The following is a 14,898-nucleotide window of genomic DNA, read 5'->3' as shown; positions in this document are numbered from 1 at the left end:
TAACTTATACTGTAGGTTGACAATGAGGTAAGCAATGTATCCAGACTTCAAAGGAGGCCAGACTACTTTTATCTGCCCCCCTCTTGACATCGTATAGACATTTTCTTGACATCGTATAGACATTTTCTTGACATCGTATAGACATTTTCTTGACATCGTATAGACATCATATAGACATAGAGTTCATGTCCTGCAATTCTACACATTTTGCCATAGGGAGTAGAGAAAATGCTGCTGTTTTAAGCCACATTTTCTGCAATTATATACATTTTGCCATTGTCCAGAGAAAAGATTTTGACTGAAATAACAAGAGAAAAACTGCTGATGCTCAACCAAATTTAGAAATTGTACCTTGAATATAGACGCTATCGCCGTAGTCAATAACCGGAATGAATGTTGACTGAACGATTTGTTTTCTGCTATTTAATGAAAGACAGGACCTGTTCCTATAGAAGAAGCCGGTTTTAATTCTTCATGTCTTAACTAACTCTTCAACATGCTTTTTGAAAGATAGCTTTTTGTCAATCCAGATGCCCAGACACGATCAATGAGGGCACCATCCATATAACATCAGATACATTTTTAAGTGATTTGGAAAATAACATATCATTTGTTTTACTTTGCTGAAGTACCAATTTAGGTTCAACAAAGGCTTTCTGCAGGACAATAAAGCAGATTGAAGTTCTGGGTACAGCTGAAAGTTATACTTTTTTATTTTTTTTACAGATAAGCCAATATTGTTAATGTAAATAATGAAAAGAACCAGACCAAAAATCRATCCCTGTTAATGTCTAGAAAACCTCATTTAACACCATCAGTAAATACACACTGTGTTCTCTCCTTTAAATAATTTTCAAACCAGCTACACGCAGCCTGGTCCAGGCCATTTGATGAAAGCCTCTGAATAAGTAATGAATGGAGCATTACCGCCTGAATGGGGTCTTTCAGTGGTCCGGTCTAAGTGGGGCCAATTTCAAAGCAGAAAGCATCCGTCTGATAGGATAAAAGATCTCAGGCAGGGAAATGGCCCTACGACAATGAAGCATGAGTGCCTGGCTATGAGGCCCAATTTTCTCTCTCTCTCTCTCTGTCTTTCTCTCTTGGTTGCTTTCTCACTCTCACATACACACACTGTCGCTCTCTCTTGGTTGCTCTTTTCCTCTCTCTGTCTCTCTGTTGCTGTAGGTCTCTTCTTGTCTCTTTCTCTTTCTCTCTCTCTCCCTCCCTCTGCGCCGCTTTGGTGTTATTTGCGTGAAAAGTGGCAGAGATAATGATGTCTGCTATGTGTTAGGGTAAATTGTTTCTAAATGAGGTAATCAGCAGATTGTTTGGACTGGGCGTGGGGACTGGGTCCCCCGAGAGAGTGTGTCTCTCTCTCTCTCTCTCTCTCTCTCTCTCTCTCTGTAAATTGTGCTCAGGGAGTTGGCACTACAGCTCAACAGAGGACAAAGTGCACCACTTTTGTTTTGTGCCCTCGGGTTAACCAAGTTTCAAATACTAGATGGTCCATTTGAAAGTGAGATTGCAGGTTATTGTCAAAAGTAGAACTGCTTGCCTATCACTGCCACTCTTGCCATTTCACTGTCAACATGTTCTCAAACTGCGTACTGTTTGTTGGACTCCAAGAGATGGAGAAATAGAGAGATGGAGAAACATTCAGCARAAAGAGAGAGAGATGGAGGGACACAGGGTTCAAGAGCGAGAGAGAGAGCGTGGTATGTGYGAGTGTGTATGTGTGAGCTCTCTGTGGCGTGGCGAGCAGAAGTAGCTGGCAGGACTCTCTACGTACTTGATGTTGTTATGATAAACGGCTTAAGAGCATCTTGAGAAATGAGGGCTGTGAGGTTCAGAGGTCAATCARTGGGCTCTCTGAATGGCTGGGGTCTAAAGAGGAAGGAAGCCCCCTCCCTATCTGTGCAGAGACTGGGCAGGGGCCAAATGACTGATAATTAACTGGTCTCTATAAATGGAGGCCCTGTTTTCCCCAGGGCACTATTACAACCCGACATTGTCCAGGACCATTCCTCCATCCCTCCCTACCACCCTATTCCCTTCCTCCAAGATATATATGTATATATCACTATGCTGTGTGTGTACAGCCGAATCAGCACATTTGAGTGTGTGTGTATGTGTGTGTCCGTTACGAAGGCMTATGCAAGGCATGAGTGTGTTTTGATTGCCAAACGAGGAGTAATAAATCAGGTGGGAAGGACGGGATGTCATCATTGGTTGACCGGGTGGAGTAGGTCTCTGTCAGCGGTATAGAGGGATGGAGGAGAGAAGAGGAATGGCTTACCTGTAGGGCTGCTCCCCTGTGTGTGTCCGTAAGTGCCTGGTAAGATTAGCTGACCTGGGGAAGATCTTCCCACAGTACCTAGAGAGAGAGAGAGAGAGCGAGATGGTGGAAGGGGAAAGTGGAGAGAGAGAGAGAGAGAGAGAGATGGGGGAAGTGTGGAAAAGTGAGAGAGAGATGGGGAGCGGGGAAGGTGAGAGAGAGAGAGATGGGGAGCAGCGACAGGGGGGAGAGAGAGAGTATGGGGGAAGCGGGGAAAGTGTCAGAGAGAGAGCAGTGGAGATGCAGGAGAGGGGAAAGTGATGAGAGAGAGAGAGAGATGGGGAGTGGGAAAAGTGAGCGAGAGAGATGGGGAGTGGGGAAAGTGAGAAGAGAGAGGATGGGGGAGGCAGGGAAAGTGAGAATGAGAGGAGTATGTGGGGCGGAGCAGGTTAAAAGGGGGAGAGAGAGAGATGGGCGAGCCAGGAAAGGGGGAGAGAGAGATGGGGGAGCGGGGAAAGTGAGAGAGAGAGGGGGAGTGGGGAAAAGTGGAGAGAGAGAGAGAGAGATGGGAGTGGGAAAAGTGAGAGAGAGAGACTGGGGAAGTGGGAAGTGAGAGAGAGAGATGGGGGAGCAGAAAAATGTGAGAGGGAGAGAGATGGTTGGGAGCAGGTAAGGGGGAGAGAGAGAGATTGGGCGAGCAGGAAAGGGTGGAGAGAGAGATGGGGGAGCGGGGAAGTGAGAAAGAGAGGGGGGAGTGGGGAAAGTGAGAGAGAGAGATAGATGGGCGAGCAGGAAAGGGGAGAGAGAGAGATGGGCGAGCAGGAAAGGGGGAGAGAGAGAGATGGGGGAGCAGGTAAAGTGAGAGAGCGAGATGGGGGAGCGGGGAGAGGGAGAGAGAGCATGGCTTTAATATCTTATGTTGATCCCATATATCTTTTTTTAAGTTGACAAACTAAACTGTCTGGTGGGTACCTACCTGCAGGTGTAGCGCTCCTTGCCTTTGCGGAGGATGGAGTCGGAGAGGGAGGGTGGCGGAGAGCGGAAGTTGAAGAGTGGGCGGGCCGAGTGCTGCAGCAAGTTGGGCGGGGCATCCAGTTTGAGAGCGCCAAAGCTCTCCAGCTTCTCCGTCATGCTCTCCATGGCTGACATCTGAGGTAAAGAAGGTGTACCATGGTAAAGATACTGTAGCTGTAGATAGGGGAAAATGTACAATCACGTTTTAGTAACGAACTTAACTGTTTCTCAACAAATCAAATTGTACTTGTCACATGCGCAAATCCAACAGGTGTAGACCTTACCGTGAAATGCTTACTTACCTTAACCAACAATGCAGTTCAAGAAATAGAGTGAAGAAAATATTTACTGAATAAACTAAAGTAAAAATTCAAATAAAAAGTAACAATGAAATAATAATGAGGCTATATCGAGGGGGTACCGGTACCGAGTCAGTGTGAGGGGGTACAGGTTAGTCAAGGTAATTTGTACATGTAGGTAGGGGTGAAGTGACTATGCATAGATAATAAACAGCGAGTCGCATTAGTGTAAAAAGAAGGGGGGGTGGGGGTGTCAATGTAAATAGTCCAGGTGGCCATTTGATTMATTGTTCAGCAGTCTTATGGCTTGGGGGTAGAAGCTGTTAAGGAGCCTTTGGACCTAGACTTGGCGCTCCGGTATCGCTTGCCGTGAGGTAGCAGAGAGAACAGTCTATGTCTTGGGTGACTGGAGTCATTGACCATTTTTGGAACTTCCTCTGACACSGCCTAGTATATAGGTTCTGGATGGCAGGAAGCTTGGACTTAGTGATGTACTGGGCCTTACGCACTACCCTTTGTAGCACCTTACTGTCGGAGCCCAAGCAGTTTCCATACCAGGCAGTGATGCAGCCAGTCAGGATACTCTCCATGGTGCAGCTGTAGATCCTTTTGATGATCTGGGGGCCCATGCCAAATCTTTTCAGTCTCCTGAGGGGGAAAGATGTTGTCGTGCTGTCTTCACGACTGTCTTAGTGTGTTTGGACCATGATAGTTTGTTGGTGATGTGGACACCAAGGAACTTGAAACTCTCAAACTATTCCACTGCAGCCCAGTCGATGTTAATGGGGGCCTGTTCGGACCTCCTTTTCTTGCAGTCCACGATCATCTCCTTTGTCTTGCTCACATTGAGGGAGCGGTTGTTGTCCTGGCACCACATTACCAGGTTTCTGACCTCCTCCCTATAGGCTGTCTCATCGTTGTCGGTGACCAGGCAAACCACTGTTGTGTCGTCAGCAAAAAATATATATATTTTTTGCCCCTTTTTTTCTTCCCAATTTCATGGTATCCAATTGGTAGTTTGGTAGTTCGCCAYTCCCATACGGACTCAGGAGTGGCGAAGATCAAGCTGCGCATCCTCCGAAACACAACCCAACCAAGCCGCACTGCTTCTTGAAAGAATGCCCACTTAACCCGGAAGCCAGCCGGAGGAAAAACCGTACACCTGGCGACTGTGTCCGGCCCGCCACAAGTGCGCAATGGGACATGGACATCCCTGCCGGCCAAACCCTCCCCTAACACGGACGACGCTAGGCCAATTGTGCGCCGCTTCATGGGTCTCCCAGTCATGGCCGGCTGCGACAGTGCCTGGACTCGAACCCAGAATCTCTAGTGGCACAGCTAGCACTGCGATGCAGTGCCTTAGACCACTGCGCCACTTGGGAGGCCCTTGTCGTCAGCAGACTTGATGATGGTGTTGGAGTCGTGTTTGGCCACGCAGTCGTGGGTGAACAGGGAGTACAGGAGGGGACTAAGTASACATCCCTGAGGGGGTCAGTGTTGAGGATCAGCGTGGCAGATGTGTTGTTGCCTACCCTTACCACCTGGGGGTGGCCCTTCAGGAAGTCCAGGATCCAGTTGCAAAGGGAGATGTTTAGTCCCAGGATCCTTAGCTTAGTGATGAGCTTTGTTAATGAACAGCATTCTCACATAGGTGTTCCTTTTGTCCAGGTTGGAAAGGGCAGTGTGGAGTGCAATTGCGATTTCGTCATCTCTGGATCTGTTGGTGCGTTATGCGAATTGGAGTGGGTCTAGGGTTTCCGGGATGATGGTGTTGATGTGAGCCATGACCAGCCTTTCAAAGCACTTCATGGCTACCGATGTGAGTGCTACGGGCGATAGTCATTTAAGCAAGTTACCTACGCTTTCTTGGGCACAGGGACTATGGTGGTCTGCTTGAAACATGTAAGTATTAAAGACTCGGTAAGGGAGAGGTTGAAAATGTCAGTGAAGACACTTGCCAGTTGGTCCGCGCATGCTCTGAGTACACGTCCTGGTTATCCGCCTGGCCCCGCGGAATGTTGACCTGTTTAAAGAGTCTTGCACAGGTTGCACTATTTTGTTCCAGTCCCACATTAGGCCTTGATAAGTTAATTGAATCACAAACAGTGTTGCAAGGGGGATGAGTGCCTGGTAGCGGGGCCAGAGAGAGAAAAAGCGAGGGAAGTAGGGAGGGAGGGAAGAAGGGAGGAGTGCTGTTGGGAGGCACCATCCTGACCTATCGCACAGTTGCAGACACGTGAGGAGCCCCCGGGGATTTGCCAAAAATAGCTTACATCCTTCCTGGTTTGAGAATACAACAGGGGACAGATGTGCTGTCGTAATTTATTTATTTGCATCGAATCGCCGTTGGATGAATTAGTGAATGAGCGATCCCATCATTGTGTTGTGATAGCTGGGGTGGACTTGAGGCTAGATGGTTGGGATAGCAGAGGGCCTCCTATAAATAGGCCCTCATATAAATAGTGCTTGGACATCTTCTGTCCCAGAACTAGTTGACGGTTGCTTCAACAGGCCATTCATGGCTGTTTGTTTGTACAGTACTTCTTTAAGGTCTGCACTATGTCCTTGTGCATTTCTGTGTGCACGCACCTGGCTGACAGTGTGTGAGTGCCTCGCTGAACTTCACCCTTATCCTAACACTAGCTCTTAACCCTAACCTTAACCATTACCCTAACCCTTATTCTAAACCTGACCCTAACAGTAACCTTAGCAAGCAGTTGCTTATTAACAGATAGTTTGTATAGTACAACCACCTGTAAAGCACCTACAGATGGACTATTTGGACTATCATTTTTGTTATTGCCGCTGAGAAGTTGTTTGGTATGTGGGAATGGTGGGAATGGTTGGAAGGGTTCGGTGACAAGCCAAGCAATGTGGTTTGATTATCAAAGGGGTGACGCGATAGCAGACTTTTTACCTACTGCGCAGTAAGGTGGGAAGCGGTGGAATTCTGAGGAAGAAATTGTACGGAGCCCCTGAGAAATAACATTGGGGTTTCAGGACCGTTGGCCTCAAGCTTTGGGAGCGTTGTGGGAACGATGTGCAGGACAGGAGGGTTTCAGGAGTGGGTTTGTGGGAATGTGGGAATTGCCATAACGCAACTTGTCGGGACAAAACCAGATATTGATTCTAATAACATGCCTGAGAGCTCAACTTGGTCACCAGTGTTCTCAATCTGTCTCTACTTATCTATTCAAAGTCATAGATGAACACATCTATGGTCAGTCAATCATCAACCAGTCAGTCAGTTACTGGGCTTGTCCGGAATATGTCTTGGCTACTACCTACTAAAACTACATACTGTGTAATAATTGTACTACATACTTTTTTTAGGAAGTACTGTTTAGTAAAAACGAATGCACTAAGCAMCAAATATCAACATACTAGCATYCTAAGAATGCGTCATCTAATCCGCAATTGCATTGATTCCCACCATTCGTTCCTTTGGGTCTCATTATCAGCTGATTATCAGCTGTTGTCAAACATGTGAGTCTGGAAAGACGATTCTCTTCCTCAAAAGTGTGCAGCAAATTTTACTAGATGAAAAACCGAAATGAGTATAACATACTGGCATTTAAAGCATACTCTAATTTTGAAATTTACTATACTATAAAATGTTCTATTTTCTTATACCTAAAATGCCTATTTACAACGCAAGTATGGGTGTTCGGACACGGCCCCTGTGTGTGTGTGTGCGTGTGTACCTGTGGATGGAAGAGAAGCGAATTGGCCCTCAGGAACTTCTCCTTCAAAGCTCCTACAGGGTCCAGTAACTTCCTCTTCTCCACCCTGCTGGACAGCAAGGACAAGGGTTACGTACGAAGGACAGAGGTCAACAGGAAAATGTGCACTACTTCACACAATACATTCCCATGTTCCAATATAATATCATAATATTGATAATGAAATGTGCCACTAATCATACACTTTGATCCAAAGTAACTTCCAGTTAAGAGCACAGTGAGTTCATACATTTTTAATATGTGTATGTGATCCCTGAGGGGATTGGACCCACAACCTTGACCAATGGCTACTATGTACTTGGTGGTGTTCTTGTATGGACATTGCCATTTTCTCTTATTTCATGATCGGAAAAGTTCAGTCTGAACACTGACATAGAGATTTGGAAATATTATATTCATATTATGTATAGTGGGGTCTGAAATTATTGACACCATTGATAAAGACAAGCAAAATAATAATAATAATTTGCCCTCAGAACAGGCTCAATTTGTTGGGGCATGGACACTACAAGGTGTCGAAAGCGTTCCACAGGGATGCTGGCCCAKGTTGACTCCAATGCTTCCCACAGTTGTGTCAAGTTGGCTGGATGTCCTACTACCATACCACGTTCAAAGGTACTTCAATCTTTTGTCTTTCCCATTCACCCTCTGAATGCCACACATACACAATCCATGTCTCATTTGTCTCAAGGCTTAAAAATCCTTCTTTAACCTGTCCCCTCCCCTTTCACTTGGATTCACCTGGTCAGTCTGTCATGGATAGAGCGGGTGTTCTTATTTTTCTCTCCATACTCAGTGTATATTGTATCCTAAAAATATGGGAAATTACTTTATACTAATAGATTTKCCCAGAGAAAGGGATCTTGTTTAAAGGGAAATTGCACACGCTAATTTCGCTAATCATTTTTTGGGGCATGCTGGGAACTGCACCTGCTGATTTCGCCTAGTTTTTATTTGGTCTTGTTTCTCAAGAAACTCTGGCGGCTATGACAGAAGCCAAACGTGAGTTGGCTTGGGGGTGTGGTTTGATGTAGGTATTTCTTGGGTGTGTCCTTGCCACCACCAAGACACACATCYGTCAGAACCTTGCCCGCAGCTGTTTCCCCCCACTCAATCACAACAAACAAACCTCAGGTTGAGTTCAATAACTACAGGCAGATGTATGGTGAGACGCCGGAGGAAGCTTTGCATAGGTCAGTAGCCTAATATAAGAAGAATGCAATTGATGAGTTCATGTAGATATTCTAAACTAMGTGTTTTGATAATCTTCAAATGTAGTAACAGGTCGATGTAGAATAAACCCTTTACATCCCGTGTCAAACTCACTCCACAGAGGGCTGAGTGTCTGTTTTTTTTTGCTCTGCACCTTGTTACTTGATTGATGAATGTAGGTCACTAATTAGTAAAGAACTCCACTCACCTGGTTGTCTAGGTCTTAATTGAAAGGACAGAACTAACACCTGCAGACACTCAGCCCTCCACGGAGTGAGTTTGACACCCCCCCCCCTTCACATAATACCATAAAAGCAGCGTTCTGCTAATATAACAATGTGCACCTTTCACATTTCATTGTCATTCCCAGCCGATACAGATGCTGCGCCTATCTGTATTTTGTGTGGTGGTAATGGGGCTACCTTGGCAAACATGTCAGAGTGGTCATACCTCCCTGCGCGGTGCCTGTGCGGTGACAGATCAGGAGTTTCCTGATCTGGATGAGGAATACACAGGGTTTCTCCCTCCCCATATTTACTGATACCATTCAATTCAATAATATAAAAAGACAAGTAAAAGTTGTGTCTAGTAAAATTTTAATGCCGAGTGCCAGGTCTCTCTCCATTTAGAGAGATCAGTATCAAGCCCGTCTGTCAGTCTGGACTTCATCACATCATCTTGCAACTCTCCATGTGCTGGCACCACACACGTTTCTGTGAACACATACACATAGTCACTGTTCTATTACCAATGGCAGTTAGGATAGGTGATATCTGACAAACAAACATATACTATGTTGAAGATTGAACAGGTCAGACTAAACATACCTAACTCTGGTCTACCCATCGACGACCGTTGGTGAGCAGGCAAGAGGTAAGGCTGGAGGTGAGGCCTTTGCCAGCGCCCAATTGATGGGTATGGCAGTGTAGAACAGCTCCTGGCCACTCAAAGCTACGGGTCGGTCATACACAAACAGAGCACTGATTACATGATCACTGGTGGTTATGATTAGCATGGTGGAACCAACCTGATCACTGGTGGTTGTGATTAGCATGGTGGAACCAACCTGATCACTGGTGGTTATGATTAGCACGGTGGAACCAACCTGATCACTGGTGGTTATGGATTGACGGTGGAACCAAACCCTGATCACTGGTGGTTATGATTAGCAGGTGGAACAAACTGATCACTGGTGGTTTATGATTAGCACGGGTGGAACCAACCTGATCACTGGTGGTGTGATTAGCAGTGGAACCAACCTGATCACTGGTGGTTGTTGATTGCACGGTGGAACCAACCTGATCACTGGTGGTTGTGATTAGCACGGTGGAACCAACCTGATCACTGGTGGTTATGATTAGCACGGTGGAACCAACCTGATCACTGGTGGTTATGATTAGCACGGTGGAACCAACCTGATCACTGGTGGTTGTGATTAGCACGGTGGAACCAACCTGATCACTGGTGGTTATGATTAGCACGGTGGAACCAACCTGATCACTGGTGGTTATGATAGCACGGTGGAACAACCTGATCACTGGTGGTTGTGATTAGCACGGTGGAACCAACCTGATCACTGGTGGTTATGATTAGCACGGTGGAACCAACCTGATCACTGGTGGTTATGATTAGCACGGTGGAACCAACCTGATCACTGGTGGTTATGATTAGCACGGTGGAACCAACTGATCACTGGTGGTTATGATTAGCACGGTGGAACCAACCTGATCACTGGTGGTTGTAGATTAGCACGGTGGAACAACCTGATCACTGGTGGTTGTGATTAGCACGGTGGAACCAACCTGATCACTGGTGGTTATGATTAGCACGGTGGAACCAACCTGATCACTGGTGGTTATGATTAGCACGGTGGAACCAACCTGATCACTGGTGGTTATGATTAGCACGGTGGAACCAACCTGATCACTGGTGGTTATGATTAGCACGGTGGAACAACCTGATCACTGGTGGTTATGATTAGCACGGTGACCAACCTGATCACTGGTGGTTATGATTAGACGGTGGACCAACCTGATCACTGGTGGTTATGATTAGCACGGTGGAACCACCTGATCACTGGTGGTTATGATTAGCACGGTGGAACCAACCTGATCATGGTGGTTTGATTAGCAGCGGTGGAACCAACCTGATCACTGGTGGTTGTGATTAGCACGGTGGAACCAACCTGATCACTGGTGGTTGTGATTAGCACGGTGGACCAACCTGATCACTGGTGGTTATGATTAGCACGGTGGAACCAACCTGATCACTGGTGGTTGTGATTAGCACGGTGGAACCAACCTGATCACTGGTGGTTATGAATAGCACGGTGGAACAACCTGACCACTGGTGGTTATGATTAGCACGGTGGAACCAACCTGATCACTGGTGGTTGTGATTAGCACGGTGGAACCAACCTGATCACTGGTGGTTGTGATTAGCACGGTGGAACCACCTGATCACTGGTGGTTGTGATTAGCACGGTGGAACCAACCTGATCACTGGTGGTTATGATTAGCACGGTGGAACCAACCTGATCACTGGTGGTTATGATTAGCACGGTGGAACCAACCTGATCACTGGTGGTTATGATTAGCACGGTGGAACAACCTGATCACTGGTGGTTATGATTAGCACGGTGGAACAACCTGATTACTGGTGGTTGTGAATTAGCACGGTGGAACGCAAACCTGATAGCTGTATTCACCTTTCTATTTCACTTCAGATATCATGATATGCATACACACGCATACACGTACACACATAAATCAGGCTGGTTCCACCAGGCTAGGTTATCAAGGTGAATTGGGACAAAACTCAAAACTGTTTTCACCAACCTTATTCAAGTGTCCGCCCTGTTCCATTTATAGGAATGCTCATAGCGAGGGCATGTCTGCGTGATGCTGAGGGTCCCCTTGCTGGTCTTCTCTATGTTGCATGTTCAGCTGCAAACTGGAAATCTCTCAAACAACTGCAGCAGGCAATCCTCATAAACAATGTCCTTTATCATATGAGGTGGTGTTGACTGGGAGGGCCTGTGACAGGGTGATACAATAAGACAGCCATGTGGTAAATTACATTTTGTTATAAACAAAGCACAAAGCTTTTGATTATGCAATTCACAAGCAAAATGACTACTACTTGGCTGGGTAATGAACCTACTAGTTTATCAAACTGAGTATTTTTTGAGGACTACTTTTCACAAAACACACTTTACCATTGTCGATGAAGCCGTCTGTGTCATCAGGGCAGTAACTTAAGATAATTCTAGGTAGTCACTCTTTACCACAGCAAAAGTCATAAAGGCTGCCTATTTCTACAATTTCTCTTCTTAAAATGTGATTTTAAATATAACCCTAACCTTAACCACACTGCTATCCTTATGCCTAACCCTAGACTTAAATTAAGACCAAAAAGCTCATTTTTGTTTTCATAAATTTTTACGACATAGCCAATTCTGTCTTTGGGGATGTGGTAACTAGTGGAAACCCAAATTATATGCTTTACAGACTGTAGCTCCTGATTAGAGGTCGACCGATTATGATTTTTCAACGCCGATACCGATTATTGGAGAGAGAAAAAAAGGCCGATACCAATTAATCGTCCAATTTTTTAAATTTATTTGTAATAATGACAATTACAACAATACTGAATGAAGACTTATTTTAACTTAATATATTACATCAATAAAATAAATTTAGCCTCAAATAAATAATGAAACATGTTCAATTTAAATAATGCAAAAACAAAGTTTTGGAGAAGAAAGTAAAAGTGCAATATGTGCCATGTAAGAAAGCTAACGTTTAAGTTCCTTGCTCAGAATATGAGAACATATGAAAGCTGGTGGTTCCTTTCAACATGAGTCTTCAATATTCACAGGTAAGAAGTTTTAGGTTGTAGTTATTATAGGAATTATAGGACTATTTCTCTCTATACGATTTGTATTTCATATACCTTTGACTATTGGATGTTATTATAGGCACTTTAGTATTGCCAGTGTAACAGTATAGCTTCCATCCCTCTCCTCGCCGCTACCTGGGCTCGAACCAGGAACACATCGACAACAGCCACCCTCGAAGCAGCGTTACCCATGCAGAGCAAGGGGAACAACTACTCCAAGTCTCAGAGCGAGTGACGTTTGAAACACTATTAGCGCGCACCCCGCTAACTAGCTAGCCGGTTACACCAGCCTAATCTCGGGAGTTGATAGGCTTATAGTCATAAACAGCGCAATGCTTAAAGCATTGCGAAGAGCTGTTGGCAAAATGCACGAAAGTGCTGTTTGAATGAATGCTTACGAGCCTGCTGGTGCCTACCATCGCTCAGTCAGACTGCTCTATCAAATCATAGACTTAATTATAACATAATAACAAACAGAAATACGAGCCTTAGGTCATTTGTAAGTCGCTCTGGATAAGAGTGTCTGCTAAATGACTTAAATGTAATGTAAATGTAATGTCATTAATATGGTCAAATCCGGGAACTATCATCTCGAAAACAAAACGTTTATTCTTTCAGTGAAATACGGAACCGTTCCGTATTTTATCTAACGGGTGGCATCCATAAGTCTAAATATTCCTGTTACATTGCACAACCTTCAATGTTATGTCATAATTACGTAAAATTCTGGCAAATTAGTTCGCAATGAGCCAGGCGGCCCAAACTGTTGCATATACCCTGACTCTGCGTGCAATGAACGCCTGGTTCACCTGGTTAATATTGCCTGCTAACCTGGATTTCTTTTAGCTAAATATGCAGGTTTAAAAATATATACTTCTGTGTATTGATTTTAAGAAAGGCATTGATGTTTATGGTTAGGTACACGTTGGAGCAACGACAGTCCTTTTTCCGAATGCGCACTGCATCGATATATATGGAACGCAGGACACGCTAGATAAACTAGTAATATCATCAACCATGTGTAGTTATAACTAGGATTATGATTGATTGATTGTTTTTTATAAGATAAGTTTAACGCTAGCTAGCAACTTACCTTGGCTTCTTACTGCATTCGCGTAACAGGCGGGCTCCTAGTGAGGCAGGTGGTTAGAGCGTTGGACTAGTTAACCGTAAGGTTGCAAGATTGACTCTGAGCTGACAAGGTAAAATCTGTCGTTCTTCCCTGAAAAAGGCAGTTAACCCACCGTTCCTAGGCCGTCATTGAAATTAAGAATGTGTTCTTAACTGACTTGCCTAGTTAAATAAAGGTGTAAAAAAAAATTATATATAATAATATATATTTATTTTGTAAATCGGCAAAATCGGCGTCCAAAATTACCGATTTCCGATTGTTATGAAAACTTGAATCGGCCCTAATTAATCGGCCATCCGATGAATCGGTCGACCTCTACTCCTGATTGGATTAGATTCAGGCCGCTGACGCTGGTTATTTGTTCACTGTATTAGTCAGACTTACATGCTGACCAGACTGCGTGTCATGTTGAGTTGGTCCACCCACACCAGAAGCGATCTGGACACTCAGTTTGACAAACAAACTCGTTTGTTTGTTCAAAAAGCGTTCAAAAAGCGTTCAAAAAGCGTTCAACATGTATGTGTAGCAGTGTGATGTTGTTCCCTAGATTATGCACCAAGTTGCACACAAGGACCAATTCAAATAGGCCAGGTCAAGAGGGGATGTTAATATTTTTGATAATAATAATAATAATTCAATGTGTTTTTTTATTTAATTACAGCTGCATAGCTAATGTTATTATTTGGTGTACAAACACTTTTTCATATCAATATTGTACATACATGTGATTGTAAAAGTTTTGTATATTTTGGTTTGGCCCATCGCGGGTTATCTGTTTCTGTACCCCATTATTGTTCTCTTTTGCCTGACCTTCGGCTAGCAAGGTGCCTGAGAGCTGTGACTGCGCCAAGGGCTAAAATATTGTGTGTTGTTTCTTCGTGTGCAGGGCAAATAAAAATAATTCAACCAGCAGACCTCCAGTTGTGGCAGTGTCCTAATTAAAAGTACACAACGCAGAACGAACCACGCTACATATGGCAATTTAGCTAGATAGCTTGCTGTTGCTAGTTAAATTGTCCTGGGATATAAACATTGGGTTGTTATTTTAGCTGAAATGCACAAGGTCCTCTACTCCGACAGTTAATCCACAGATAAAAGGGTAAAAGTTATTTTTCTAGTATCTCTCCTCCTTCAGGCTTCTTCTTCTTCTGTGGACTTTATATGGTGGTTGGCAACCAACTTTATGGTGCATTACCACCATCAACTGGACTGGAGTGTGAACCTCAGTTCATCTTTCAATCACCCACTTGGGTACAGGCTCCTAAAAACCAATGAGGAGATGGGAGAGGCAGGACTTGCACTGCTTCAAGCGTCACAAATAGA

At 44.7% G+C, this 14,898-nt stretch overlaps 1 protein-coding gene and 1 long non-coding RNA gene across 10 annotated transcripts in view; both read right to left on the bottom strand.

Moving 5' to 3' along the window:
* The window catches only part of LOC111976939 (histone-lysine N-methyltransferase PRDM16-like), a 404,992-nt gene that overhangs the window by 28,865 nt on the left and 361,229 nt on the right, over positions 1 to 14,898 (bottom strand). For 7 of the 9 annotated variants that reach the window (XM_070448125.1, XM_070448123.1, XM_070448124.1 and 4 more), the window contains exons 10-12: positions 7,293 to 7,380; positions 3,252 to 3,463; positions 2,297 to 2,374 (exon numbers count right to left, since the gene is read on the bottom strand). In XM_070448125.1, coding sequence (XP_070304226.1) covers positions 2,297 to 2,374; positions 3,252 to 3,463; positions 7,293 to 7,380 — 378 coding nt within the window. The remainder of the gene's footprint in view (positions 1 to 2,296; positions 2,375 to 3,251; positions 3,464 to 7,292; positions 7,381 to 14,898) is intronic. The other 2 variants (XM_024006117.2, XM_070448128.1) reach the window with 1 other exon arrangement.
* On the bottom strand, positions 7,401 to 12,118 carry LOC112081267 (uncharacterized). Its single transcript, XR_002896429.2, has 3 exons — positions 11,381 to 12,118; positions 9,371 to 9,494; positions 7,401 to 9,256 (listed from the first exon to the last, which is right to left on the bottom strand). It is a non-coding gene; the product is annotated as an uncharacterized lncRNA (long non-coding RNA).

The sequence above is a fragment of the Salvelinus sp. IW2-2015 genome, linkage group LG17, assembly GCF_002910315.2.
Source record: "Salvelinus sp. IW2-2015 linkage group LG17, ASM291031v2, whole genome shotgun sequence".
Taxonomy (NCBI): domain Eukaryota; kingdom Metazoa; phylum Chordata; class Actinopteri; order Salmoniformes; family Salmonidae; genus Salvelinus; species Salvelinus sp. IW2-2015.
Note: the sequence above shows the minus strand (reverse complement) of the source record. Positions and strands in the feature narration are given on the sequence as shown.